Genomic DNA, 25,661 nt, shown 5'->3' with positions numbered 1-25,661 from the left:
GCAAACTCACTCATTGCTTTCAGTCTCTCCACGTTGGGTTGAAGATGGGCTTCATACCCTCCCTCTCTTGTACACAGGCTAGAAGCACCATGGCTCTTTGTGTGTGTGTATTACACAGCTTGAAAACCACTTTGCAGCCACAGTAAAATGGGAGAAGTCATCTGCAACATGGGGAGAGGAGATGGAGTATTTTGTGCCCTGTTACAGAGGCTTGAAGTTCCTCAAACCCCAACCCAAACGTTCTTGTTCTGAATCTCACTGTATGTGCTCCTGAAGTGTAAATTCAAAGAACTGAGTGCTGCACTGTGTTTTTCTTCAGGTTTCACTGGGAATTCCATGTGGTTGTCATTGCCCTGTCCGTTCTAGTCTCTCTGACTAAATACATAGGCTTCCAGGCACCTTAAGACATAGTTATCGTTGCTCCCAGTCTTGATGGAAAAATGGTAAGAGGAGAAGCAGAACCAGTTAAATAGCAGTCAAATCAGAAAAGCAGGGTAATTCTCTTTTCAGATCACCTTAACATCAGTAAACACTGTCACTTCAGGCAGTCTGCTGTATGCCCTTTTTAAAGAGTGTTAAAGTGAGACAGGTAGCCTATAATTACTTTAGCTTTGAGTATCTGCTTTTTCAGAATACTGTGTGTGATTTGGCAAGCTGGGGAGGGTCATCGAACAGCTTGTGAACCCTGCAGCAGTAGGTCAGGGGAGCTGGCTCTGAGTCCACAGCAAGACCCAGAGAGAGGTTGTACACGACTCGTGCAAAGACACCGATGCCAAATTGCATAGTTTACTTCTGAGTGATTTCAGAGCTTACATTCATTTGCAGAAGTGACTTGAAAGCTTTCAGATACTCCTAACACACAGCAGTTCAGCAGTTTTCCTGGAAGACTGGCCATGCATTGATGCCTGCAGAGATTCCACATGTGGGTTCTACCAGCCTGGTTCTGTCTCTGCATAGTCCGTTACCTCCATGGCTGCTATTCATGCTTGTTTCTAACAGCATCTCTGACTGTTTCCTGACTCTGATCCTTAATTATACCCTTTGTTGCCTCTCTATAGAATCATTTAGGTTGGAAAAGACCTCATGTCCCAAAGGGCCACATCTACATGTCTTTCAAATACCTGTATTTACATACAGTCTCTATATATTATTTAGCCTATGCATATGCTTATGTGCTATCTTTATTTATCTAGGTCTTAGTTTAAAAATGTGTTCCCCTCGCAGGGCTTACTACCTGTGGTAGCAATACCAGCAGATTGTACCATGACTGTAGTAGAATCACGTAAACCAAGTGTCTTCATAATTGAATTGCTGGAGTTCCTGCATCATGTTGCTGCCCTCCAGAGCATGGATTTTCTGTCTCATCCCTTTGTCACCTTGTTTCGTAGCAGTAAGACTGTAGTTTGAGTTTTCGTTGTCCTCCTCAGAGCTGATGGACCATGTCTGAACTGCATGTATTTTTTCCCCAGAAGTGTCCATCAGATATTACAGATTATATTTATTGGCACCAGGCTTATGAAAATCTTCATATCTTTATCATACCGATTCTCATACTATGTTTAACTCCGAAATCTGAAAATAAAGCCCTACTGTTGCTATTTCCAAAGTCACTGGTGCCATAGAATGGAGTTATATATTAACGTATGGTGGATTATCTATTCTCCAAAGGCAGTGGACCAGAAATGTAGCCATTCATACTCAGTGTTCTTTCCATCTGCTCTCAACTTTTTCAGTGATTGTGCCTTTCTTCAGAAGATAATTGGAGAAATGAAATCTGCCCTCTTGGGCAGAAATAATCCGCGGCATGGAATGTGATGTGTAATACTACTGAAGGGCTACAACCGCTCAGACAACTAGAGTAAGCCAGGCAGAGGCAATACTTGCCAGGTAAGTACTAGGCAAGATACATGAGGAGAAGCTGAAAAATCTCACCCGATCACAAGTAACATCTCCAGGTAAGTATAAACTATTTAAATGCCCTGAGCAATTAGTTTTTATTTAGTAGTTGTCCAAATACTGAGTCTTCTCAAAAATGAAAGATGCTATCTCCTAATGTAAAAAAGAAATATTTGTAATGCCATATTCTATTCCTCTTTTTTCACGTGGTTCTCACTTTTATGAAAGAGGGTAGACTACCACAGAGCAGTTATGCTTTTCTGTTTTGTATCAAGCAGACTGAAGAAGTAGCTTCTTTCTGCAAGAATGTCTTTCTAGGTCTGAGTCTGCAGTCACTCGTTCAGATCTAAAGGAAAAATAAAACAGCAGCAAATTCCACAAAGATTTCACTGATGAGCTGTGAGTTCTAGAATAAGGCTTTTTTTAACGACCCATTAAGGGCAGAGATAAGAAGCCATATATTACAAGTAGACTACATGAAAAAAGAAAAAGCCTTCATCTATATATTTAAGTCTCTGAAGTGGAATGTATCCTGATCACCATGTTCCCATACATACAGCGCTAATTCACTCGGTTGCAAAGTGTTTTCAGGGTAATATACAACTGCAAATGGTATTTTGTGAAACCAAATGCAACTCTGCATATTTAAGGACAAACGCAGATGTGGCAAAAGCATTAGCCTGGTAAAAAAATCAATAACACAATGTAGAAAACCACCTGAGTTATTCACGATACTCTGCTGTCCAACTAATACAAGGTAAATGCTGGGGGGAGGAGGAGGCACAGTCTTTTCTTTGGACAAAAGGAAGGCAAAGCAAACAGCGATGTGGAATGTACTTCTGGTTAATGTTTATTGCTTTAGCAACAAAACCAACAAACAGTAAGGATGTTTATTGCATCTCTTCCATATTGGCTAAATGCACAGACCCTCACCCTTGCTCCTTGCTGGCTGGTGGCTACGCTGGTCTTTGAGTAGTTGTGTGTGATGGTTATATCCTGGATTCTGAGGCAAAAACCGGGAACAGAACATGGCATCCATCCTGCAACCAAACCTGTTTGCCATTACTAGCCTTGTAGGGCTGGGGGAGACAGCTGTGGTGCTGAAAACATGGAAACAGTCGGTACAACTCCTGACAAGTTCTTTTTCTTTTCTTTTTTCTTTTTTTTTTTTTAAAAAAAATCCAGCTGTTCAGTTTCAAGCCTTTACTTTGGCTGGACAGAATAGGAATTGTCAGCTGCAAGTGGAATTCTCTGAGAAACGTGTGGATAGATGAAAAACCAGGAGACTTAAGAGGGTTACCAGAGCTCTAGCTTACCCCATAAAAACAGGTGGGATAAAATGGTAACTTGCTGCTCTGTATACATCTATTCCTTTTGGAGCCAACAGCTCATCTGGAAGTGTGCACATCATAATACAATTATTGATTTTTCTGTCTCTTGTAGGAGGGAAATAATCATTAAAGAATAGTTTTGATAGTTACCATCTCCAAAAGCCCCCATATATCTGCTTTTGTGCCATGAAGATTTTACTTGAATTTCAAGTGTTGCGGTCCCGATGGAGCATCCAGACACTCTGCAGATTACTTCACCAGTATCACAAGACTTTTGCACCTTTGAATTTCTCAGATTATGAAGCTATCAGTCGTTGTGAACAGGAAGTACCCGAGTACTTTAATTTTGCAAGTGATGTGCTGGACAAGTGGTCTCAAATAGAAAAGGTAGCAATTCTGACCCTATAGATGCAGTATTTTTAGTGAAACTGTGTCCCTGTCCCCAAAGTCAAGTCTAAAACCATCACCGGCTTCAGCGGGACCAGATTTTCCTCCTCTATTTCTATTTTAACATAATCTTACATTGCAGAGAAAGGAGAGGGAATTTGCTTTAGCATCAGAGGGGACATGGTGCTTTGTGTCTGTGACGGATTCGGCAGTGTGCGCAGCGCTTGGTTCATAAAAGCCTCCCAAGTAATTTATGAGCATTGCAAATGAGGTAGATACACAGGAACTTATACATGCCTTGGGAAAGGGCTCCTTTAAACAAAACATGCTTAATATCCCTGCCCTAGGATATGTTACACTATCAGATTCCACTGCCTGGAGCATCCCCAAAACCCTGCAAGGAACTACAGGAGTCTCAGAAGTAACCAGCATGCTATTTACACTTGCCTTGTTTATAGGAACGAAAGGGACCATCAAATCCAGCTCTGTGGTGGATAAATGGAAAAGGAGATGAAATTAGATGGAGCTTTGAAGAGCTGGGATTCCTGTCCCAAAAAGTGGCCAACGTGCTCTCTGGGCCATGCAGTCTGCAAAGAGGAGACAGAGTTTTAGTGATTCTGCCCCGAATCCCAGAGTGGTGGCTGCTGAACGTGGCTTGCATGCGAACAGGTGAATTGTATCATTCCTAATGGTCTGGAGATTGATTGTCACCTTCTGTGCCAAAAGCTGGTTAACAATTTGTTTAACAATTATATTTCTTATTTGTCTCTGTAGCCTGAACATTTGACAATCGAAGGGGCTGGTGCGGGTGGTCTCTTACAACTGGTGGATTTACCTTCATCACTTTTCTTTCACTTTCTCTGGCTTGTGTTGATTGTGTTAAATCAATTTGATGTAACTTCAACAGGCTTAAGTTAAAGCTGTTAGTGTTTACTGCTCAGAAGTTATACTTTCTCCTTCCATTGTGCCTGGAGCAAAAGATCTTGTAGAAAGAGAAGCTATTTTGTACTTCAGATCAGCACATCTGTATCCAAGTTCAGGTGGGGGGAGGGGTGGCTTGGTTTACCTTCTTGTCATTTCTGGATTGAATGGTACTGGTATTCAACAAATCAGAAGCTATGAAGTGATCAGGACTGAAAGTGAAAAATACCTAATAAATTTCCAATTTTATTGCACTTTCAGGTGTTATCTTCATCCCAGGGACTACACAACTGACAGCACAAGACATTTGCTATAGATTGCTGGCTTCCAAGGCTAAGTGCATTATTACAACTGATGTGCTTGCTCCTGCAGTGGACTCAGTTGCATCCAAGTGCCAATTTCTGAAAACGAAGCTAATTGTGTCTGAAAGCGGCAGGGCTGAGTGGCTCAACTTCAGTGTTTTGCTCAAGTAAGTGCCTTCTACCTTAACTCCATTCAAAGTCATCTCTAGTGGAAAATATCTCATGTTGTTTAAACACACTTGCGCACTTGTGGTTCATTAATAAACTAGATGCCTTTGAGAGTGTGATAGAGAGGACAATTAGGTTTCTTTTCTATGAAGAAAGGGAATATTTGGGAATAGCTAAACTGCTAATTAAAAAATAAGTACAGTCTTACAATATTTAGGTTTGTTACATATGACTATGAAATAATATGGAAAAATAGACAGAAAAGCCTCTCATATAGACAGCTGTGGCCTATTTACCCTCTAAAGCTCGAAGAAAAATATTCTATACATATTATTCCAATCCACATTCCTAAAACTTGATGATAATAGGGCTAATGTCAATAGGTTTTCACTATGAAAGGCTGGAAGAGGGCACTGCAAAATGAACCTAATGTGTTTAGGAATCCATCTGCCTCACTGCTGAAAAGCAGCTACTAAAGTGCACCCAACAGACAGCTCTTCACTGCAGTGCACGGGACTGTGGAAGGGGTGGAGAGGCAAAGCGTGGAAGGGAAGCAAATACCCTGCTGCAATCTGCTCAGGGCCCAAGGGGTGATTTTACCAGCTGGTATTTTCCTAAAAGCATCTATGTAGCTAAAACCATTCCTTCAAGGTGGGATCCAAGCTCTTCAGTCACTTTAAGAGCTTTATAAGATGTGCCACGTGTTCTCACAACCATGGGTGTCTGAACCAGCATCACCTGTGCAGCTGACTGCACAGTCTCGCTGTATTTCCATCTGCTCCTTCCAACAATTGCCCATTTCAGTCCCTAAACAGGAAGACAGAGGAAGCAGTAACACTGCATTCCCAAACCTTCTAGAGCTACTAAAACATTCAATTTGATGAATCCTCTTTCCTGCTGGGCTAATATTCCATGGCTTAGTTCCATGGTAGAGGGTGAAATTGATTTGATAAAACCTAAATATTGTCTGGAACTGCATCAGTCCTGCAGAGGCTGTCGGTGGCGGTCGGGCAGCTAGGCTGTCTGGTTTCCCTGGATGGCTGCCTTGCAAAGTGCTGGCTGTCTGGCTCCAATCTTGCTCAGCTGTCAGTCTCCCAGTCTTTCCCAGAGTGCTGGGCTGCTGTCCTGCCTGGCTCGCTGTCTTCCCAGAACGCTGGCAGCCTGGCTGCCTCGTGGGCTAATTGCCCAGACTTCCCAGCTCCCCGTGTCCTTGGCTGCCTTAGCCGGCTGCTAGGCTGGCCGGGATGCTGCGGGGCTGTGGAGCGAGGGCTCCCAGGCAGCATGCCTGCCTGCCAGCCAGCACCAGGAGACAGCTGGCCTGGGGAGACAGACCTCCCATGCCCTTGCAGGCATGGGTGATGTTTGCATGCCAAGCAAAACCTTTGTGGACATCAGTCCTGGCAGCGAAAAAGAAACGGGTTTGCTTTCTCATCCTAGTAAGAGATGAGAAATACTTCCCTGTCATGTGCCAGACAAGCAGGAGTTTGAGCCTCCCCGTACTTCCCACGCATGGCGACGATAATTAACTAGTGGGACCACCTACCAAAACAAATGGTGGGTCTTCCCTCAGCTAATCACATTAAGACTAGAAGACATGCTCTCTGAAGGGCCCTGGGGTCAAACACAAGGTGCTGGGCCTTCTGGTGCTTGGTAAGGGAGGCAAATAAAGGAGAGCCAGTCGGCGTTTTTACTCTGGAGAAGGTGCCCACGGAGAACAGTTAACGAGCAGTATCAGCAACACTTTAATACAGAACTAGGAGTGCAAGAGTGAGGGGATCTCAGTAGTTTTATCCCTCACATCTCGCTAGCCAAACAGTCCTGTATATACTGGGCACAGAGGATCCAAGCTAAGTGTGCTGAATAACACCAGCCACTGTTTCATGTAACGTTTCATATTTTTTAAGGGCTGCCCCCGCTGCCCATAGCTGCATGAAGACAAAAAGCCAGGATCCAATGGCAATCTACTTTACCAGCGGCACCTCAGGCTCTCCCAAAATGGTTGAACATTCCTATGGAAGCTTTGGTCTCAGTTTTTTTCTCTGTGGAAGGTAAAGTATTCAACTAATTATGCTTTTACAGCTCTGAAGTAAGCAGAAGAATTTGTGTATGTGATAAAATTAGGATAGATGATGAGGCTTCCAAAATATTGTACGTGTCATTCTTTTTGGTCTCTTCAGCTGAACTGTACCCACAAAGCAAGGATCTTGTTCAATATAGTGTATGGCTTCTTTTTAGAAACTACTTGTCTGTTAATCCAGGCTAAATAATGAGTTAGGATACCGTTTGGTTTTCTTTGCCATCCGTATAAAGGCTAGGCAAAAGGCATTTATTTGAGCTCTTGAATTTCATATCAAATTTACCATGCCTTTCTAAGCAAAAAAACCCACAAAAACAAAACAAAAAAGCTCCCTCACATCCTTAATTTCCGCTTACAGACTCCCTTACATCAGCCACCTTTGTCTTCAACAGGTACTGGATGAATTTGACTCCCTCAGACATCATTTGGAACATATCGGACACTGCTTGGGTAAAGGCAGCTATTGGGAGCGTGTTTGGTCCGTGGTTCCAGGGCACGTGTGTTTTTGTACATGCCATGCCACAGTTTGATCCAAGCGCAATCATAAATGTAAGAACACCATGCTGACAATGAACAGTTACTCATATTTCATGTTGTTTTCCAGGCAGGCCTCGAACGTAAGCCTCTTAGGTTTATGGGATTAGCTGTTTGAAGATGGTGATTGTTCTTCAAACAGGAATATAATACAGGAAGGATTTTGCAGCGTGATTCTTCTGGGCACAGGATATTACCAGCTGCTTCCTATCAGTAGGCGTTACTGGTATTACTTAAACCTCTCCCCTACTGTATTTCACTATTGAAATGATGAATGAGCTGAATTACATGTAAATTAATATTTTAATTACGCTGCTGTGACCCTTAAGAAAGGCAAGCCAGGAGTGGAAAACACTGAAGCTGTGAGATGGGCTTGTTCTTAAAAGAAATTATTTTCAAGCTTCTCGAGCCAATCTGAGGTTTTAATCTAACGCAAAAGGGAAGAGTGCTGTTCCCAAATGGCTCAAAGCACCTACGTGGAAAAGTGTACATTCCTAACATGTCGGGGTTATTTGGGGATTTTAATTCCACTTAATTTCCTTTGTAAAATGGTAGTTGCTAGTTTGGGGGTTTTTTTTGTTTCAATTTCTTGGCCTTGCAAACACCTGCTTGCAACGTGCATGGCATTTTACATCTCTGCACAAAATCAAATTTGGTATTAGAGGCTGCTTTACCCATGGTGTGGCTGAAGGCTGGTGAATGAGGGGTCTTCTCCTTGCTTTTATTTATCACTGCCTGTACCCTTCCCTGAGCAAATTTTCATTGCAGGCAGAAGTGAAGGTAAAAAAAAAAAAAAAAAAAAAAAAAAAAAGGCTTAACTCTACCTGAGTGACTGAATCATCTGCTGGTGTTACAGGTGAGAAGTAAAGGTGTGTCAGAAAACAGACTCAGCTGAGATCTTTATTTTTCTGGCAAGGTACCCATGCCCTGTGTTGTATCCCAGGTAAAGGAGGATATATAAATTTGCCAGTCCAAATCAACCTTTCAATACAGCATTACTCACAACTCAGCCACAGCTCATGGAGACAGCTCAGGACAGCTGAGGGACTTGCAGCATGTCTAAAGATTTGTGACAGTCTGTTTCAGAAAGTGTAGGGCTAGATAAAAAACTGGCACAAGCAAAATGTTCAAAAGAAACCTGTAATTTTAGGTGTGTCCGTTTTGAAGTGCCTGACTGTCCTAGGGCGAGATGTGGGCTTTACAGAAGTCCCCTGCAAAACTTAACATTGCACCTCCAGGGCCAGGGTCTTACACCAAGGGATGGTTCTTGTGCATCAGGTGAACATCAGGATAAATTAGGTACACCAGTGATTTACCACAGTCAATGTATGACCTCTTCAGCTGATGTTTGGGGCACTCCGTAACATTTTTCCTGAACACTGACGGTGATGGAATTACTTTTCCATGTAAAGTGAGGTCTTGTAATTTGCATCCTAGTATGGAATAAGAAGTAATAGTAGCAAGGTTTTTTTTCCCCCAAACAATGCTGCCTAACCCTCTTTTTTCCTTTTTTTTTTTTTATAATTTGTCAGACGTTGTGCAGATATCCGGTGACCACTCTGTGCAGCACCCCAACTGCCTACCGCATGCTGGTACAGCATGACCTCACCAGGTACCACACGTCTGTTAACACGGGACTGTGCTCTGCTTGTTCAAGCTGTTGCCTGGTTCGTTAACAGCGATTTCTGTGAGCCCTCATAGCCACTTAAAACGCTGAGCGCAGTGGAAGTTCTGTGTTGGAGTGGGAGGCAGGGGCTGCGAGGAGGCATGCCCTTTTCTTGGCACTGCAGAGAGGTGTGGAAATCCACCCCGCAGGCACCCCAACCCAGAACCAATTTTGCCCCAGGGCGTTACAGGCAGTAAATATGGAGGGTGGGATTCAACCCTTGAAGACACGTGTGCGGTTGCGCTGCCGTCAGCCCTGCACATCTCCAGTTCACAGCTTTGGCAGCCTGGTTCAAGCCCTACACCAGCTGGAGCCCTAGGCTTTATCTCAACCCTAACCCTAACCCTAAGAGAGTCCAGTCTGTCCTGAGGTCGTGGGGTTGGAAATACGGACGTCAGGGAGAGCAGGATGTGTCCCTTTCTGTCCCCTGATACGCAGCGATATCTTCTGTCTATGAAGGTGTGCATTCAAGGCGCTGAAGCACTGTTTGGCTGGAGGGGAACCACTCAACCCAGAAGTGATGGCGCAGTGGAAAAGCCAAACAGGACTGACTATCTACGAAGGCTACGGCCAAACCGAAGTTGTACGTTCGTTCAGCTTTTTTGTAAAGGGTTACACCTCAACTGTCACTTAGGGGACTTGGGTATCTCATTCCTTTTGGTAAATACAGAACTTGGCCATATGTATTTAACCAAAAATAAAGATGGCATGGCAGTTGCCTACAAGAGAATTTATTGCTTTGCTTAGAATGACAGCTTGGTTATGATACTGCTTCTAAGATTACTTAAGTTGTAGAGTATCTTGACCTATTTATCTAAGACTTGTTTTGGCTCATGCAGATGGAAGATGTAGATCTTATGCTAGCTCAGCAGTGGGCATAGTACAAGGACCAGAATAGCCTCAGGAATGACAGTGAATACCTGGGCTGGTTGTTTGTCTTTTCCGACAGGGAATAATATGTGCAAATATGAAAGGAATGAAAATTAAGCCAGGTTCCTTGGGAAAGACAGCTTCCCCCTATGATGTTCAGGTACGTTGGTCCCCTTTTCTGTTTGCTGTTGATTTCACAGGAAGTAATACACAAGAGTACAACATACTGTACAAGTTTTGGTACCATACAGTGGTGTCCAGGGCAGGGTGATTTTTTTTGGTTGAGCTGTTGGCTGCTGAATAGTTTTAGAACACGGCTCTTAAAATGGGAAAGTTATAATCATCCATTTGCCGTTTCTGTTGCAGGTCATAGATGAAAAGGGCAGTGTGCTGCCTCCTGGGAAAGAAGGCGACATTGCTATCAAAATGGGTGCCAAGCGGCCATTTACTTTTTTCACCCGATACGTGGTAAGCCAATAGTGAATTTCCAGACAGACAGTTCAGGCCTGCAGCACGGTATGTATTATTTATATCAACAGGAGCAGATGCAACACCAAAGAGCTGTGGCCCTTGACAGAGTTTTGACTTAAGAAACTTCCATTCTCTCCCCCATTCATCTGCAGAACTGCTGTGTGATCTTCAGTTCTGTATCTGCCCTTCTGATAAATCTTCCCCTCTAGAAGCAAGCACAAGCTCTTGCATTCTTGAGACAGAAAACAAGTAGTGAAAGATACTATGGGTAGCGTCCCAAGAGGCAAAACTCATCTCTAAGCTTAAGGCTTCTCAGGATTTTGAATATTTAATTGTTGCTTGTTCAACAGGACGATCCAGTGAAAACTGCCTCCACAATCCGTGGGAACTTCTATATCACTGGAGACAGAGGGAGCATGGATGAGGATGGATACATATGGTTTATGGGGAGATCTGATGATGTCATCATCTCCTCTGGGTTTGTAGATTTCAGTTAAAATGCCAAGAAATGTCTAAAAAACAACCCTCTACCTTTCACCTCTCAGCATTCAACTCGTCTCCCCTAGGTACCGTATTGGACCATTTGAAATAGAGAGTGCCCTGATACAGCACCCAGCTGTTGTTGAGTCAGCTGTGGTCAGCAGCCCAGATCCCATCAGAGGGGAGGTAATTAGTGGTCCCTCGTATTCATAAAACACCTTGTGTGACAGACCTTACACTAGATTTCCACTGAATTCAGAAGACTTAATATAGCTATACAAACTTTTCCATCACTTTACCCAAAGAGAGGGGAGCAGTAGCTTCTGTATCCTGTATTCCTTTTTCTTTTTTTTAAATGAAAATGACGACTATAAAGGTGACTTTAGTAAGAATTGATGTACACTTTGACCCACTGCCTGGATATATATTCTTTACTTTAACAACATATGTTTACAGAAAAGGCCCTGGCATCTAAGAACTTTTAAGTGAAGCACAGTTTGAAACTTTTATCATGTATCACTTAGGACCTTTACTAATGTAAGGTAGAAACAGTCTTTCATCCTAATTTTAGATTTGCTTACACAAAAGCAAATTTTGCCCTGCTGCACAGGTATGATAAGAGCAAGCCTGCGTCACAGGCTACACTCACCTATTCTCATTTAATTGCCTGATTTGTTAGGTTGCTCCAGTTTAATTAATGCTGTATTTTTTATTTATTTTCCCTTTTTAGGTGGTAAAAGCTTTTGTGGTCTTGTCTCCTTCCTTCAAGTCACAAGATCCAACGAAACTGGCCTGTGAATTGCAAGATCACGTCAAGAAACTCACTGCTCCATACAAGTATCCCAGAAAGGCAAGTAAACATGAGTGTATTTTAAAATAAAAAAATAATCCCAATTACCTATTTTAACCCTGGGGAGGCTAGAAACAGAAAGATTAGACTCAGTTCAAACACAGTAACAATCAAAAAAAGTCTAATATGTACTCTGCAAGAAAATTCACAAGTATTATTTTAAAGATTTTAGAAAATAGGAGATACAACACAATCTAAAACCAAATTAGAATTATTTCCCCAGTCACCAAATTCTTATTTAAGTAGGATGGAAACCTATGCTGTTCTGAAAAAGATTTATACATTAAATCTGCTCATTTTACTTTTTTCCTCTTTTGAATCAGATTGAATTTGTCCAGCAGCTGCCAAAGACAATGACTGGGAAAATCAGACGGAATGAACTGCGGAACAAGGAGTGGGGACGGATTTAGTTTTGATAAGCAATCTAAAAAAGCCTATCCCTATCAACTTCATTCACAATTGACCTTTTTTATTACAAGTGCAAGCACTGACATAGGATTATATTTCACTTGTTAGCCAGTGATTGTGTAATAAGGCACGAGATTTAAAAACTCCAACTGTACTGTTTTTAAATGCTTGTGTTCTTGCTTAACAAAAATCAAGCCTATTAGCAAGGCATATGCAAACAAATCTTCCAGCCACCTAATGCTTTTCAGAATTAGGGTACAAGTAGAAGGAAGTGATTACCAGGTTGAAGAAGCAGCACATTCATTCTTCGAGACCAGATATTTAACTCAAAAGAGGCTTACTAATGTGGAAACGATGGTACTACATAATGAAGTTCCCCAGAATGGCCACAGCTCTTGCATGCATCCAATTTAAGCACTGTGCTTGTATGAATCTTGAAAGCCTCAAGATTTAGAAATTAATGTGTTAAAAATGAGTGTTCAGTAAATGCAAATTATGAAAAATCTGGAAGTAAAAGAATGCAGACATACTTAAGACTGCAGCATAGGCAGCATCTAAATATCAGACATAGGCTTGACAAATGAGTGGTAGCTATTCAGCAGTTTCTTCTGAAGAACTCTAGGTCCTGCAGGAAAGCAAATATGAGGGGGAAGAGGAGGGGAGGAGAGAGGGAAGGGGAGAAATGCAAACAAAAACTCAGAAACTATCCCTGACTCTGTCCTTAGTAAGTTAATTGGACTGTCTTGAATGGCGATCACAAATATCACCTACCAATAAACATTTACAGTTGCCCTCAAATGGTTCTTTCCTATGTGTGACCTAGACGTTGTTGGGTTTAATCCACACACAAAAAGTTTTAAAATTAAAAAAAACACCAATGGAGGTAAGAAAGCAGAGTTTTAATAAATGGGTGGTCAGGGAGACAGGACTAGGGAAAAAAGTCATCTTAATTTTCCAACTGCTATAACAATTTCTGAGATTAGAGGAAAATATAAATTAAACTGTTGAGACACTTGAACACATCCTTTTCATTAGGCCAAGACGAGCAGCAAGTGGTGTGCTTGAAGATGAGTCTTTTCCTGTTAGGAAGGGGCTTTTACGCTAGAAATGAAATGCTAAAGCTAGACAGTTGTACAGGAAGCATAGTCAAAACCCTACTGGAAAGCAGGTTATAGCTGCACTGGATTTGGTTGGTTCTTAAAAGTCACTGGGATATTAAAAGAGCTGCTGTAACAGACACCAGAAAGACTCACTAACATTACTTTCAGCCTGAACTAAAATTAATACTGTAAAGCTAAAACTATTACCAAAAAATTCAATTTCATTCCCCTTAACCAGTATAGTATAATGGAGAACTTTTTACCTAATAAATTTTCAAGCAGTATTTACATTCAAATTTTGGAGACCTAAGGGGGGGCGGGGGGAACCCAAACTAAAACAAAACCCATGACTTCATCACTCACCCACCCCCCACCCCACGCCACCCAAGGATTAAGTCTTTGGAAAGAGCAGGAAAAGGCTATTTACAAGAAATTACTCAAAAGAATTCTGTTCAGTGATACAATATTTTCTTTGAACCAGTAACTGCTGTATGCACAGCTAATGTAAACACACATGTAGTTTTTGCTAAAGCCACCTGCAATGCCTCCACTGTACTTCGACTGTTCCAGAACAGTAAAATCTATCCTCTAAATCATCCCATAGTATTCAAGTATTTTGATCATAGCAGTTCTTCCCATTCACTTTCAAGACTAGTGTATCCTTGTAGGGCAATGTGTGTGTGTATATATATATATATATGTGTAATCCTCCATCATACAGGAAATTATCAGTTTTAGCTCATTCTGTTGTTCATACAGAAAAACGTATCAGAGTTCTGCAGCCACACAAGTTGTCAGATCGCTGCCTTAAAAATCCTCTGCAAGCAACTGTTTTTTCAGATCTCTCGCTTCTCCCAATACTTCCCGATAGAGCTGATTCTGCACTGCCTTTTGGTTTCTGTAGCCATCAGATGTAACAAAGGAGAGTCAATATATGTCAGGATGGTCACATTGACATATGCATGCACACACACACAAGCTTTTTGTGCTAGGTAAAGGCAATTCAGAAGTAAAATGACAGCAAGCTTCACCAGAAAGGTGATGCACTCACATCTGCTGTAATGTCAGCTCCACCTGCAACCAGCATTAAAATTCTTACACATGTGGATTTTAAAAATAAGATTTCAGAACAAAACCCACTCTCCTCTTTAAAATGCCCTTTCAGAACTCTAGGGCAACTTTTTTTAATAGGTTTTGATTGTGTTTACCTTTCCTTTCAACCACATTTCTACACTGTCAGCACATCATTCCTCTTGGGCTCAGCTTGTATTTCACCTTGATTCTTGTTCTCTTGTTTTACTTCTTCTGAGCTCTTCTCCTCCTCCTCAGTTTCTGGTTTTACTACCTTCGAGTTCCGTTCTTCTGTCAGACACGATGGGTTTTGTTGCGTGTTGTCTTTGTTGCTCTTTACCACCTCCTGTAGATTGTATTTTCTGAACAGAACATAGTCTCTCACGACACTCAAGCAACAGACGTTTTTTATTATTTCCACCACAACGGTATATTGTGGGTTATTAAGATCAACTTTGTTTTCTGGATTGAGGCTGCCCACAACTCCTGTAAAACAAGAGGTAGTTTGAAAAACACTGGAAAAAAATGCTTCAGAGCAAAATCGTGCCCTATTGAAATGATAAAAGTTAAGTGAGAGAAGGCAACATCCCCCTTGTTACCAATTACTCATAATTGCTTAAAATAGCACAACAGACCAGGACCCTTAGAATATACCACCAGTAAGACTGAAGTAACTGCACGCTATCCCACTGCAATTACCAAGAAACAAAATACTCTAGTGAGGTGGAGCTATTTTATGAGTTGTATATTCAATGGAAATAGTGACACATTATTTCAATATAGCATCCAGAAAGTCTGATAGCAGTCATTTCAAAGCACATATAACTGACACTCCAAATTACCCACAATGCTGTACTCTCTTCTGCTTGTTGTCTCTTAAGACCTTGACACCAACAAGGAATACTGATGTCAAGCTTTTGTAAGTCTTATAGAAGCTTTTGTGATTCAACGTACAGATTTTAAGCCACAAATACATACACCCATTAAGACCACTTTTAATAATCTGACCTACGTTACGCATGCAGTTGTGGCCTGCTTATACTTGTTCTTAGTTTTGTGTGAAATCCATACATACCTGCCAATTCCTTTATTACTTCTTCCCTACTCATATGACTGTTATTACGCGCTTTGTAAACAATCTGAAAAGTACCCTTATTAGGGGCCTTAAACCAAGGCTCAAAAAACGTTTCTGTGTATTTTTTCATATCCTCCATAAAAGCCTTGCAAGTTCCAGAAACTGGCAGCATGCGCAGAATGACTCGTGTTTTCTTCTTTTTAGTGGCATGCATATCCTTTAATATATGGTGCACCAGGTTCTCGGGTTCTGCAAGAAAAACATCTAAGTGTGAGAAACAAATTGAAGGCGTTTCCTGATTATCTTCCTTCCTCTAATTAACAGGCTGGGGAAACGCACGCTTGGCTGTGCTGCACTGCTGTCAGCCACACATCCTTTTCTGTAAAGAGCTGGTTCACTGTACTAAAATGGGATAATCCATGATTATTTGATCAAAGCAGATTCCTCTACCAGTAGTGGCTCTGCCAATGGCAAAACTCAGTGACAGTGCCAAGGGGAAGAGGAAACCCCGTCTGTCTTCGGTATATGAGTTTCCTGAAGTCACACTCCGTGGCCCATCACCAGCGTCCCAGGGCCGGTCACCAGCGCCACCAGCGCCCCTGGGAGCGGTGTAGCCCCACAGCACCAGCGCCCGTCCCACCTATGCCGCGGGTCCTGATGAAGACCACGTTGTTGGCGCCGCTCTCCACCGACTGGAACCGCTGCAGCTTCTGCTCGGTCGAGGCGCGGATCTGGCCGACCTCCTTCCTCAGGGCCGCCTCCACGTCGTCCTCGTCCTCCTCCCTGTCGCTGCCGGACAGCCGCTCCTCGGGATCTGGGAACTGCACACAAAGCACGTCCCTGCTTCGGGGGTTCGGGGGTACCGGGCCCCGGTGCCCGCAGCCCCGCGGCCGCCGGCGGGGCCCCGGCACGCCCGGGGCTGGGGGTGCCCGCATGGGCCGTTCCTGCCGCCGGCCTGCACGGGGTGGCGCCCCCAGACCCCCCAGCCCCGCGCGGCCAACGCCAGCGGGCCTCCTCCGTGCAGAACGGGGGGCGGCCCCGAGCGCTGCCCCGCCCGCGGGAGCCGGGCCCCGAGGGGGCGGGTGATGCCGCGCCGCCGGCCCCGGGCCGCCTCCCGCCCGGCCCCAAGCCACCGGCCGGGCCCGCACGCACCTGCTCGGGGCCGTACAGCAGGTCCCCGTACTCGCCCAGCAGGCTGTAGGCCTCCCCCACGCACTTGCGCTCGTTCATGTTGCAGGTGATGAGGATGCCGCGCATGCCGGCCTCCAGCTGCCGCCCGCCGCCGCGGGGCCGCTTGGCCCGCCCGGCCGCCGCCGCGAAGTGCCCCTTGGGCCGCCGCTTGCGCGCCGACGGCTCCGCCGCGGCCATCGACCGCCACCCGCCGCCGCGCTCCGCGATGGCGTCAGAGCCGCGCCGCCCGCCGCCCCGGCCCTAGCGCCCGCCCGGCCCCAGCGCCCGCCCGCCGCGGCAGCACAGCGCCGCCCCGCGGCAGCCGGCCTGGCACAGCCCCGCCGCCGGGCGCTGAGGGAAGCACGGAGCCCAGGCGGCGGGTGGGGTCCCCGGTGCGCCCCTTGGCCGCCTTCCAGGCCCCGCTGGCAGCCGGTTGCTGCCGCTGGCAGCGCGGTGCCCCTGGAGGCGACAAAAACCGAACCCGCCGCGCCCGACCCGCAGGCCGCCGCTCGCTTCAGGCCTCGCACCTGCCGTGTCGGCGTTCCCCGGGCTCGGTTCTCCGCACTCGAGCTCAGCTGTGGCCAACTCCGGCCGCTCGTAGCCCTTGATGCTTCCTCTTCCCCCCGAACTTCGGCTCCAGCGTTAAAGGCTGGGTTGGTGCGAATGGCTCTGGGACAGGCAGCGGCCCGGGGAGAGGAGGGGCAGGGCGCTGGCTGTGGTGTGGGTCCACGGGTGGCGTGGGGCCTGCAGCTGTGGGGTCTGCAGAGTTGGGCCCAGAGCCGTGGGGCCTGCAGCATCAGGCAGAGCTGCGGGGCCCAGAGCCGTGGGGCCTGCAGCATCAGGCAGAGCCACGGGGCCCGCAGCCATGGGGCCCGGTCTCGGACACCAACCCGCAGGCCCCACGGGGGAGAGCTTCCCCAGCTTCCCAGCTTGCTCCTGAAGGCATCACAGTGGAGAGGGACCAGCTGAAACGGAAGCTCTTGACACAGGTAAGTTTAGGCCTGAGACACTAGAGAACACGCACTGACAGAAAAAAATCATGGTCCATAGCGCAGCTTCTAAAGGAAGGTGTCCTGTGCATCCCTGTCCCTGGGGCCCTCTCCGTGCAGTAACTCTGGAGCTTCTTGGGCAATTAAGGATGGGGAGAATTAAGTTCCTCTGCATTTTGTGAGAAGTGGTGGAGGAGACAGCTGAGCAGGCCTCGCTAGGGGCAGGACCATTGTGTTATTCACATGCACGGAATCCACTCAGGCTAAAGCAGGAAAAAAGGAAGCAATTGATGGAGGTATTTATCAGTTATAACCACAAAAGGAGGTGGCATTTACATCTTATCTGAAGTTTTGTTCCTGCAAAGCCTTTGAGGCTCATCTAATTCTACAGCCAGTGTTAGACATTGGTGGGATTATTGACCACACGTACGTTAAAAGGCACTAAATCTTTGCAGGGCTGGGGTTATGTGAAGGACTCAACGTACTGCTGAATTACAGTGATAGTCTCTGGAGCGGGGCGTGTCAGGACATGTTTGAAACACGAATTTCTACAGGCAGCTGTGAGAGGTGCAGGGGAAATCAATTAACCACTCAGAACATAACTAGGATACCTCTGTGGTAAAAAGTGCTGGGGGACTTGGAAATGCCCATTAGTGCTCAGGAAAGTAGTTGTATGCACTACCAAAATAATAGGTTACAAGTTAGGTCCCTGTGGAAGTTGCGAATTTCTTCCTAAAGTGGAAACCTTGCCTACGTATTCCTGGCACATTGCTGACAGTCACTGACAGCCATTGCTGTCATTTTCTCTTAACGTTTGTTTCTTCTCTGGGGTGGTGTGAGCTTCTGGGTAGGGAATCCTGTTAAGGCTGTTCCTCTGCCTCTCCTCTGGGAGGATTTCGCCACATGCATTTCAAAGAGCTGTTTAAAATGTCACTACTGCAGACTGCCTGTAGGTCTCCCTTTCCCACTAGGCAGAGAGCAGCTTTGTTGTTTGGGGGAATCTGTTTTGAATCAGTTTCTTTCTGCTGCAGTGAACATTTCAGGGAGCTGGTTAACATCTCCTTTGAGTGTGCTGTTGACAAACAGATGTGGCAGATCCCCGGGAGGGAGTTCTGGCAAAAGTACATGATCTATGTGCCAGGAAAGGCTGCAGCATCACCCTCAGTCATCACCCAGAGGACTGTTCTGCTCCGAAGATGTAGATGTGTATTAGCAATCTCCCTGCTGACCTGGGAGGCATGGTTTGAGGATGAGATACAGCAGGAGCCATTTAGGACTCTGGCAGCCAAGCTCTTATGAATCTTGATGCTCCAATTTAACCTACAGTGCTACTAGGTCCCTAGTGAGTGACATCCTCGCAGGAGAGAGAGGCGGAAGGTAGAGGCATGCACCAATGCTGCAGCTGTGCCCACAGTGGTGCTGGACTGTGGCCTGCATGGCAGAGGGAACAGCACATGTTCCCTCTTGCCTCTGCCATGGGAGCAGAGCAGAGGAGGCAGCAGTGCTGGAGCACCACATAACTGTGTGCCCTCTGAACATGTGGCAGAGCCCTTACAAAACCTTTCAAGTCACCAGGTACGAACAAAGCTGGTGCAGGCACCAGCTGCAGCATCCCAGGGATCAACACCCACTGTTGTCACAACTGAACTGGTGTGGTTCCTGAGGTACCTGCTGAGCTGTATAGTCACAAAGCCAATCTCACAGGGCTGTTGCTCCTGTGTTGCCCCAGCCAGAGCGTAACAGGTGTGGGTTGCCTGTAGCAAAGTCTTATGACTGTGTTCCTCCATGGGCTGGTGGGTGGGAGGAGGGGAGGAAAAGGAAACAGGAGAGATTTGGGACTCATACTTTCTACTTCCACGCTGAGCTCTGCAGAAACCTATCAGCTTTTCTCACTGTGCTGAACTTGGCTGCCCCTTGTGTGAGTCTAAGTACATGTACGGAACACAGGAGCCTGTCCCTGGACACGGTAATGGTGCAGGAGCGGGCGTGTGGCCAGGAGCCTGAGATCTGTGTAAGGAGTCAGAGCTGGGACACATGCAGAGCTGAGAGCGCTCCACTTGGTGGAGGCAGTGCAAGGTGGTGTGAGCTGAGGGGCAGTGAGCTGGGACTGACAGCCTTTTGACAAAGGAACTGTCCACCCACCCCTGCAAGCCGCTGACCAGGATGTTTTCTGGCATGGGAGCGGTGCTGGTCTGCCTCCTGTCTGTCCACATTCCCTCTTCTCTCTGCCTCTCTCTGTCTTTCATTTGGCTGGGTTTATCTCCTGTGTTTTGTCATACACAGACTGAATGTTACAGATACAAAAAATGTTGCTTTGCTTCACTAAAATCACATGATTTCACAGCTGGATAGTTATTAATTCAGTAAGAAACTAGCAGGTTTTATATTAATTTGTAAATCAAAGTCAGTTGTCAGTGCATGAGAATAAGTCCTTCAGAGTTTTCAGACCTCCTGCTAAGCTGATTCTTTGAGAAGTAAGGCTTTGCATTTTGGCTCCTTATTCAGGGAGTCTTTTAAAGTTTCTCTGTCTCATAAAGTGATGCTTTTTGCTGATCACACATCAAAATTATGTTTAAAATATCAATACTTAGAATCTTTTCAGGGCTTTGCTATGTTCATTTCATTCCTAGCAACCAATATATCCCCAGTGCTGATAATCTAGAAAAACTGTAAATATCTTTGTACCAAGTGACGCTGTGGTCAGCTGGTAATTAGTGCACCATTGCTGGATTATCTGTGTAATGTCTTGGTGTGCGCTGCTACTTCTGTACTGTCACTCAGCGTCAGAGATTTCATTTCCAGAAGGCAGAGCCAAAGTGCTTGGGTAGCGTTCAGTGCCTCTCTGCTGTATAAGGCAACTGAAACGTGATCTACAAGGTTAGTGGGGCTTATAGAAAGGAAAAGAACGTGAATTATAGGAAAGCTGCCACAATGACAAGGTTGTGTTGCTGGTTGAATGCAGGGTGAGGATCTCAGCTGCGTGATGGTCACTGGAGAGCAGGGACCAGACAATGGCCAACTGGAGCTCTCCTCAGCAGTTACTCCAGTTAACAGCTGGGACTGTTGTTCCAGTGTATTCCACTGTGTAGTAGTAAAAGCTGTTCTGAAAGGGAATGGCTAATACCAGGTTTGTATCTCTATCACTGTAGCATTCCTTGGAGAGGTAATCAGTAAGGAATAACCTTGAAGAGACTATTAGGGCTCTTGTTCCTGTGAATTTTTTACTGAAGATCCCACGTGCTATGTCCCTGCAGGCTTCCCTGAGAAGATCTATCCAGCTTTGCAGCCAGCACTGCCCAGTTCACATCTCTCCAAAGCCAGAAAACAACAGTACAGACCAGAGGTGCCAGAGTACTCCAGCTTTGCAGATGTGCTGGACAGATGGACTGAAGTGGAAAAGGTAACAGTTACTTGGCTTCTCTGATGCCAAAGTATTTAATGCTGGTTGTTAATGCTGATTATCTGACAAATCCAATAACCAAGACTCTGAGGTTATGTTCTGATTGTAATCTGGTGATCATCTCATGCAGTTTGAATCTGTAAATCCCTTAGGCCACATGCTGTCCTGTCCGTGAGTCCCAGTAGTTCTTTGCTTTCATCAGTAACTCCTGTGAGATTGAGCATGAATAAATAGTTGCTTCATAAATGAGACTGTGAACTGAACAACTCTAAACCTTGCATCAGTTCCCATCAGCCATGACATACACCCTACCTGGATGTGCCAGGGACATCGTTTGACCTCTGTGTTTTACTGCCTACCTGTAAAATGAATGATAAATACAGTGTAATGTCAAACCTCACCCACTTATCCCAAAGGTGAAATCTTTTGCATCAAGGACTTGGAATCTACATAACTGAACAACTTTGAACCCCAAACCAGATGTAAGCTGTATGCAAGGAAGGGAAATGTGGGGGGTGGGGAGAAAGTATAGGTCTATCACCTTTCTTACTACATAGGTCTGAGCTCTGTGGATGTTGGACTGGTTTTGCAGGCTCAAACTGTTCATGATGTGGTGCTAAACGCAGTTACATCCAGCCTGGCAACAAGAACAGAACGGAGGTATCACCTGCCTGACACAATTGTTCCTGTTGCAGGAAAAACAGGTTTAGGCAGGCTGTGAACAAGGAGCAAGGAACAGCCTCTGGAGAAGGTGTTTTGCCCTCTGAAGTGCACAGATAAAATCTGCTCCCCTGAAAATGAACCTTAGGTTATTTTACCTTCAGACAAATAATAAGGTGTCATATTCTTGCTGCCCCAGTGAAGCTTTTGCTCAGGAGGTGACATACTACACTGCTACTGCTAAATGCATTGGCCCCCTTTAAAGCACATTGCATGCATCCATTTGAGATCACTTCACACATAAATTAGGTGAGATTAAAGGTCACACTGTGTGGGCCTATGCTTTTAAAACTGTGATTTAATTTTCAGAAGTACCAGACAGGCCCAATTCCAGATGAAGTTGAAAATGAGCTCTGAGGGCTCAGGAGACTCTTGAGCACAACCCAGAGGTACTCGCATTCATCAGCTGCTTTGTTGGCATGACCTGAACCAGAAAGATTCTTCTTTCTCTGTGCTGATTACTTTATCACCTCTTCAGAGTGTAAGATGAAGAACTCGGGAGAAGAATACAAATTTAATTTCTTAAATGACATTTACAGTTCTTTCTAAGGGAGAATTCTCTGCGTCGTTTGGAATCAGTGGCAAATTTCTGTTGATTCACAGGTTTCTCCAGCACTGAATAAGTGATGAATGCTTTTCTTCCTCAAATTTAAGGTAAAGGCAATGTGTTTCTAAAATGAAGCATTTGTACTGTACCCTGTTGTCCTATAGGAGGGGAAAAAAGACTAAACCCCCTGCGTTATGGTGGGTAGATGGTGCTGAAGAAGGGCTGAGGTGGATCTTTGAGGAACTGTCCAGGAAAGCAGCAAATGTACCCTCTGATGCCTGCGGCATGCAACAAGGAGACAGTTACTCTCATTCGGCCCGGATCCCAGAGCAGTGGCTGGTGAAGTTGGCTTGCGTGAGAACAGGTCAGTAAAAGCATAGAAATGGTATGGAGGTACAGAAATTGTGACTCAAACCGATCTCTGCCATTTAATACACTCAGAACTACCAACATGCTAATGATGATGAACTAGTGTCATGCTGGTTAAAACCACTCTTCTTCGTGCCAGGTTTTTTCTTCATGGTACCTTTAGGACTTTCATGCGTGCTCTAGCTGTTAAGGAAACCCTGTGAGGCCATGTGCCTCTGTCATTCTCCTCTTTCCAGGCACTTGTGATTCCTCACATATGCACCCTCTTGCTAACTTGCAATGAAATTAGCCCACAATTAACAGAGTGTTTCACATGTTCCCCTGTGGGATCTGTTCAATACTCAGCTCCCCAGCATTTACAGCCCAGAGCATCCTGGTGCCTCACAAACACTAGCAGTATGGCTTGTGAGACAATGGCTATGTTTACCAGCAAAGAAGTCAAGTCCAGAGAGATGGCATGTTCCAGGGGCAGTGTTTTCAGAAAAAGGGAAGTTATTCTGTTATTTTGCTCTCCCATGATCAATAGAGTATTTGCTAGCTTGTGTTAATCCTCATGTAGCATTTAATCCATCAAAGAAATCAGTGTATTTACAAATTTAAGGCCAAGTCCTGCTTTTAGTACAGCTCCGTCCCACTCAAAAGAACAAAATAAATCTGCGTGCAGGTACAGGTGTCATTCGTAGATGTTGAGAATGTTTCTCCATTCCCCTTCCTTCCCTTCAGGAGCTGTCTGGATTCCTGGCACGCAGCAGCTGACAGCAAAGGGCATTCTTCATCGACTGCAGAAATCCGAGGCAAAGTGTGTCATCACTGATAATTCCATGGCACCAACGGTAGACTCAGTGGGGGCCGAATGCCAGTTGCTGAAATTCAAGTTGCTTGGGTCAAAGGGCCACAGAAGAAGGATGGCTGAACTTTTTAAAGATCTACTGAAGTGAGTAAATACCGCTGTGAGAGCACGACAGCAAGAAAGAAAAGCACAATTGTTTGTTTTGAGTAGGAAATGTTGGCACACACCAATATATTATTTTCACTCTTTTAGGCCTGCACAGTGGAAAAATATCAATGTTTATGATACTTTTGTTTGCTGCAGTTATTTTGGCTAAATATTTTTAAAAATGTGTAAGTCACACTTTCAAACCACTTTATTAATCATTTTGCTTATTTAAAAAAATGCTCTTTCTGATCACCAGTGTGTGACCACGAAGTGTCAAGATCCAGTGGGTATTTTACCAGTGGAAATACAGGATCTGCAAAAGTGGCTGAACATTCCCACAGCAGCTATGGCCCTGGCCTCACAGTAAGCGGAAGGTACAGATACCATTTTAAATCAGACATATTTCTGTAGCTGGTCACATAGCAGCAGGAAGAGAAACAAGATTTTTACCAGAAGCTTTTGTTTCAGTAGTTCAAAAAGCAGCAGTTGCTGTACATCCCCAAAAGTGGTGGGTTTTTTTCCTTAAAAAAAGGCAGTTTGAATCCAGCTGCCTTAGTTTATAATGGTAGCAGTCATATAGTCGCTAACTTTTTTTTAACATTCATTCAACTTTTGGTAAATCCTTCATTGTGTATAGTTATAGATTGCCCATCAGCACAAGTTTATGAAGTCCACACCATAAAAGGGAGTGAACCCTGGGTCTGTCAGGCTTCTGAATTCATGTGTGTCTCGATTAGACACAGCTCCTGCAGGAACAAAATGCTCATGGTTCAGAATCTTTAAATTTATAAAGCAATGTTGTTTATAAAATTGATATGACAGTGCACTTCACTGTTAACAGGTAAAGAATTAAATAATCAGAAACACCAAACTAGAAGTAAACAAAAAAAAAATCCTCATCCCTAAAAGTAAATTCCACAAAACCCCAGCACTCTCATACATATTCATGCAACACCATGTTCTGAGGTGGTGTTAGCTTGTCTGTCAGAATAATTTTTCCCTTAGAAAAATGCAACATCAGCCTATCCTGATGACTATGTCCTGATGAAGTCACTATGCTGTGACTTCGTCCTGCTCAGAAATTCAGCCTTTTCTAATCGCCATTTACCCAAGACATGGATTTGCTTCACTGGCACATCTCTTTGTTATTTTAGTATTTGCCTTGTTCCTGCCAAATAGAGACTGTGGATTGTTTCCTTGTGTTACCAGGTACTGGCTGGACTTGACTTCCTCCGATATATTTTGGAATGTGTCAGCCACAGGCTAGGCAAAGTCAGCTTGGAGCAGCGTTTTTTCACTATGGAGTCGGAGGGCATGTGCATTTGTACATAAGATGCCACACTTTGACCCAAGCATTGTCTTTGAGGTAAGTGAAGCAACAAACAGCACTATACTTCCTGTCTGGTCTTGCCCAGGTTTTCATTTCCCCTGGCACTGCACAGGGGCAGTACTGTCCACCAGGCAGTAACCAACCAGTTAGTTAAGTGGTGAGTGCTGCAAATATGTACCCCAAAAGAAGAGCATATTTGGCATCGGAAGAGTTTCATCATATACTCTGCTCTGGATTTGACTACACAAACCTACAAACATCCATTATTAGGTCTAAAAGCAAAGTATACAAGAAAATGTTTTGGGGTTTGTGGAGTACTTTGGTGTTACTAAAAGAGGTGTCAATAACAGATGGAAGAGAATTTCAGTTCCCTGCACCACATAATTCAAAGTTAAGGAGTGAAGAGGCAGCAAGGTTGAGTATCTTTAACAAAAGGCACCAACATTATATTCTCTTAGATCCTCCACGCACAGTTTGTTCGGTATTGCGGTTTCCTCCCTTTCCCAATAGATGGAGTTTGTTCAACAGCTGCCAAAAACTTGGTGGGAGTATTAGAAGAATGACCTGCACCAGAGGGAGTGGAGAAAAGATT

General features: G+C 44.7%; 3 protein-coding genes across 5 annotated transcripts; 2 read left to right on the top strand and 1 right to left on the bottom strand.

Annotated features, from left to right (window-relative positions):
• The first annotated feature begins 3,349 nt into the window (after positions 1 to 3,349).
• Positions 3,350 to 14,007, top strand: LOC119147252 (acyl-coenzyme A synthetase ACSM4, mitochondrial-like). The gene is made up of 13 exons (XM_037385966.1): positions 3,350 to 3,614; positions 4,073 to 4,283; positions 4,797 to 5,004; positions 6,910 to 7,053; positions 7,475 to 7,631; positions 9,149 to 9,228; positions 9,742 to 9,865; positions 10,232 to 10,312; positions 10,519 to 10,620; positions 10,974 to 11,101; positions 11,190 to 11,289; positions 11,834 to 11,953; positions 12,277 to 14,007. The coding sequence occupies exons 1-13, from the start codon at positions 3,414 to 3,416 to the stop codon at positions 12,361 to 12,363; spliced, it is 1,743 nt and encodes a 580-aa protein (XP_037241863.1). The 5' UTR covers positions 3,350 to 3,413; the 3' UTR covers positions 12,364 to 14,007.
• Positions 13,242 to 17,007, bottom strand: THUMPD1 (THUMP domain containing 1). Of its 2 annotated transcripts, XM_037385965.1 has the most exons (5): positions 16,760 to 17,007; positions 16,248 to 16,428; positions 15,608 to 15,856; positions 14,670 to 15,018; positions 13,242 to 14,359 (listed from the first exon to the last, which is right to left on the bottom strand). In XM_037385965.1, exons 1-4 carry the CDS (start codon positions 16,973 to 16,975, stop codon positions 14,690 to 14,692), a joined length of 975 nt encoding a protein of 324 aa, XP_037241862.1. In that variant the 5' UTR covers positions 16,976 to 17,007; the 3' UTR covers positions 13,242 to 14,359; positions 14,670 to 14,689. The 2 variants fall into 2 exon arrangements, with proteins under 2 accessions (XP_037241862.1, XP_037241861.1); XM_037385964.1 differs by having other exon boundaries at positions 13,242 to 15,018.
• A 109-nt stretch (positions 17,008 to 17,116) lies between these two features.
• LOC119146814 (acyl-coenzyme A synthetase ACSM3, mitochondrial-like) lies at positions 17,117 to 25,106 on the top strand. 2 transcript variants are annotated; one of them, XR_005103850.1, is made up of 6 exons: positions 17,117 to 17,766; positions 21,021 to 21,166; positions 22,598 to 22,797; positions 23,526 to 23,736; positions 23,996 to 24,113; positions 24,949 to 25,106. XR_005103850.1 is itself a non-coding variant. In XM_037385040.1 (5 exons), the coding sequence occupies exons 2-5, from the start codon at positions 21,135 to 21,137 to the stop codon at positions 25,004 to 25,006; spliced, it is 501 nt and encodes a 166-aa protein (XP_037240937.1). In that variant the 5' UTR covers positions 17,117 to 17,766; positions 21,021 to 21,134; the 3' UTR covers positions 25,007 to 25,106. The 2 variants fall into 2 exon arrangements, 1 of the variants encoding a protein (XP_037240937.1); XM_037385040.1 differs by lacking the exon at positions 23,996 to 24,113.
• The last annotated feature ends 555 nt before the right edge of the window (positions 25,107 to 25,661 follow it).

Source organism: Falco rusticolus, chromosome 4, assembly GCF_015220075.1.
Source record: "Falco rusticolus isolate bFalRus1 chromosome 4, bFalRus1.pri, whole genome shotgun sequence".
Lineage (NCBI taxonomy): Eukaryota > Metazoa > Chordata > Aves > Falconiformes > Falconidae > Falco > Falco rusticolus.
Note: the sequence above shows the minus strand (reverse complement) of the source record. Positions and strands in the feature narration are given on the sequence as shown.

What these genes read in the sequence shown, in the direction of transcription:
- THUMPD1 (XM_037385964.1), bottom strand. Translation starts at nt 16,975, where the DNA reads ATGGCCGCGGCGGAGCCGTCGGCGCGCAAGCGGCGGCCCAAGGGGCAC. An exon ending in TGCTGTACGGCCCCGAGCAG is followed by an intron (nt 16,429 to 16,759) that starts GTGCGTGCGGGC and finishes CTTTGTGTGCAG; the next exon opens with TTCCCAGATCCCGAGGAGCG. An exon ending in CATCAGGACCCGCGGCATAG is followed by an intron (nt 15,857 to 16,247) that starts GTGGGACGGGCG and finishes TTTTTCTTGCAG; the next exon opens with AACCCGAGAACCTGGTGCAC.
- LOC119147252 (XM_037385966.1), top strand. Translation starts at nt 3,414, where the DNA reads ATGAAGATTTTACTTGAATTTCAAGTGTTGCGGTCCCGATGGAGCATC. An exon ending in AGTTTTTTTCTCTGTGGAAG is followed by an intron (nt 7,054 to 7,474) that starts GTAAAGTATTCA and finishes TGTCTTCAACAG; the next exon opens with GTACTGGATGAATTTGACTC. An exon ending in CAGATCCCATCAGAGGGGAG is followed by an intron (nt 11,290 to 11,833) that starts GTAATTAGTGGT and finishes TTCCCTTTTTAG; the next exon opens with GTGGTAAAAGCTTTTGTGGT.
- LOC119146814 (XM_037385040.1), top strand. Translation starts at nt 21,135, where the DNA reads ATGTGCTGGACAGATGGACTGAAGTGGAAAAG. An exon ending in GATGGACTGAAGTGGAAAAG is followed by an intron (nt 21,167 to 22,597) that starts GTAACAGTTACT and finishes GTTGTCCTATAG; the next exon opens with GAGGGGAAAAAAGACTAAAC. An exon ending in CTTTTTAAAGATCTACTGAA is followed by an intron (nt 23,737 to 24,948) that starts GTGAGTAAATAC and finishes TTGTGTTACCAG; the next exon opens with GTACTGGCTGGACTTGACTT.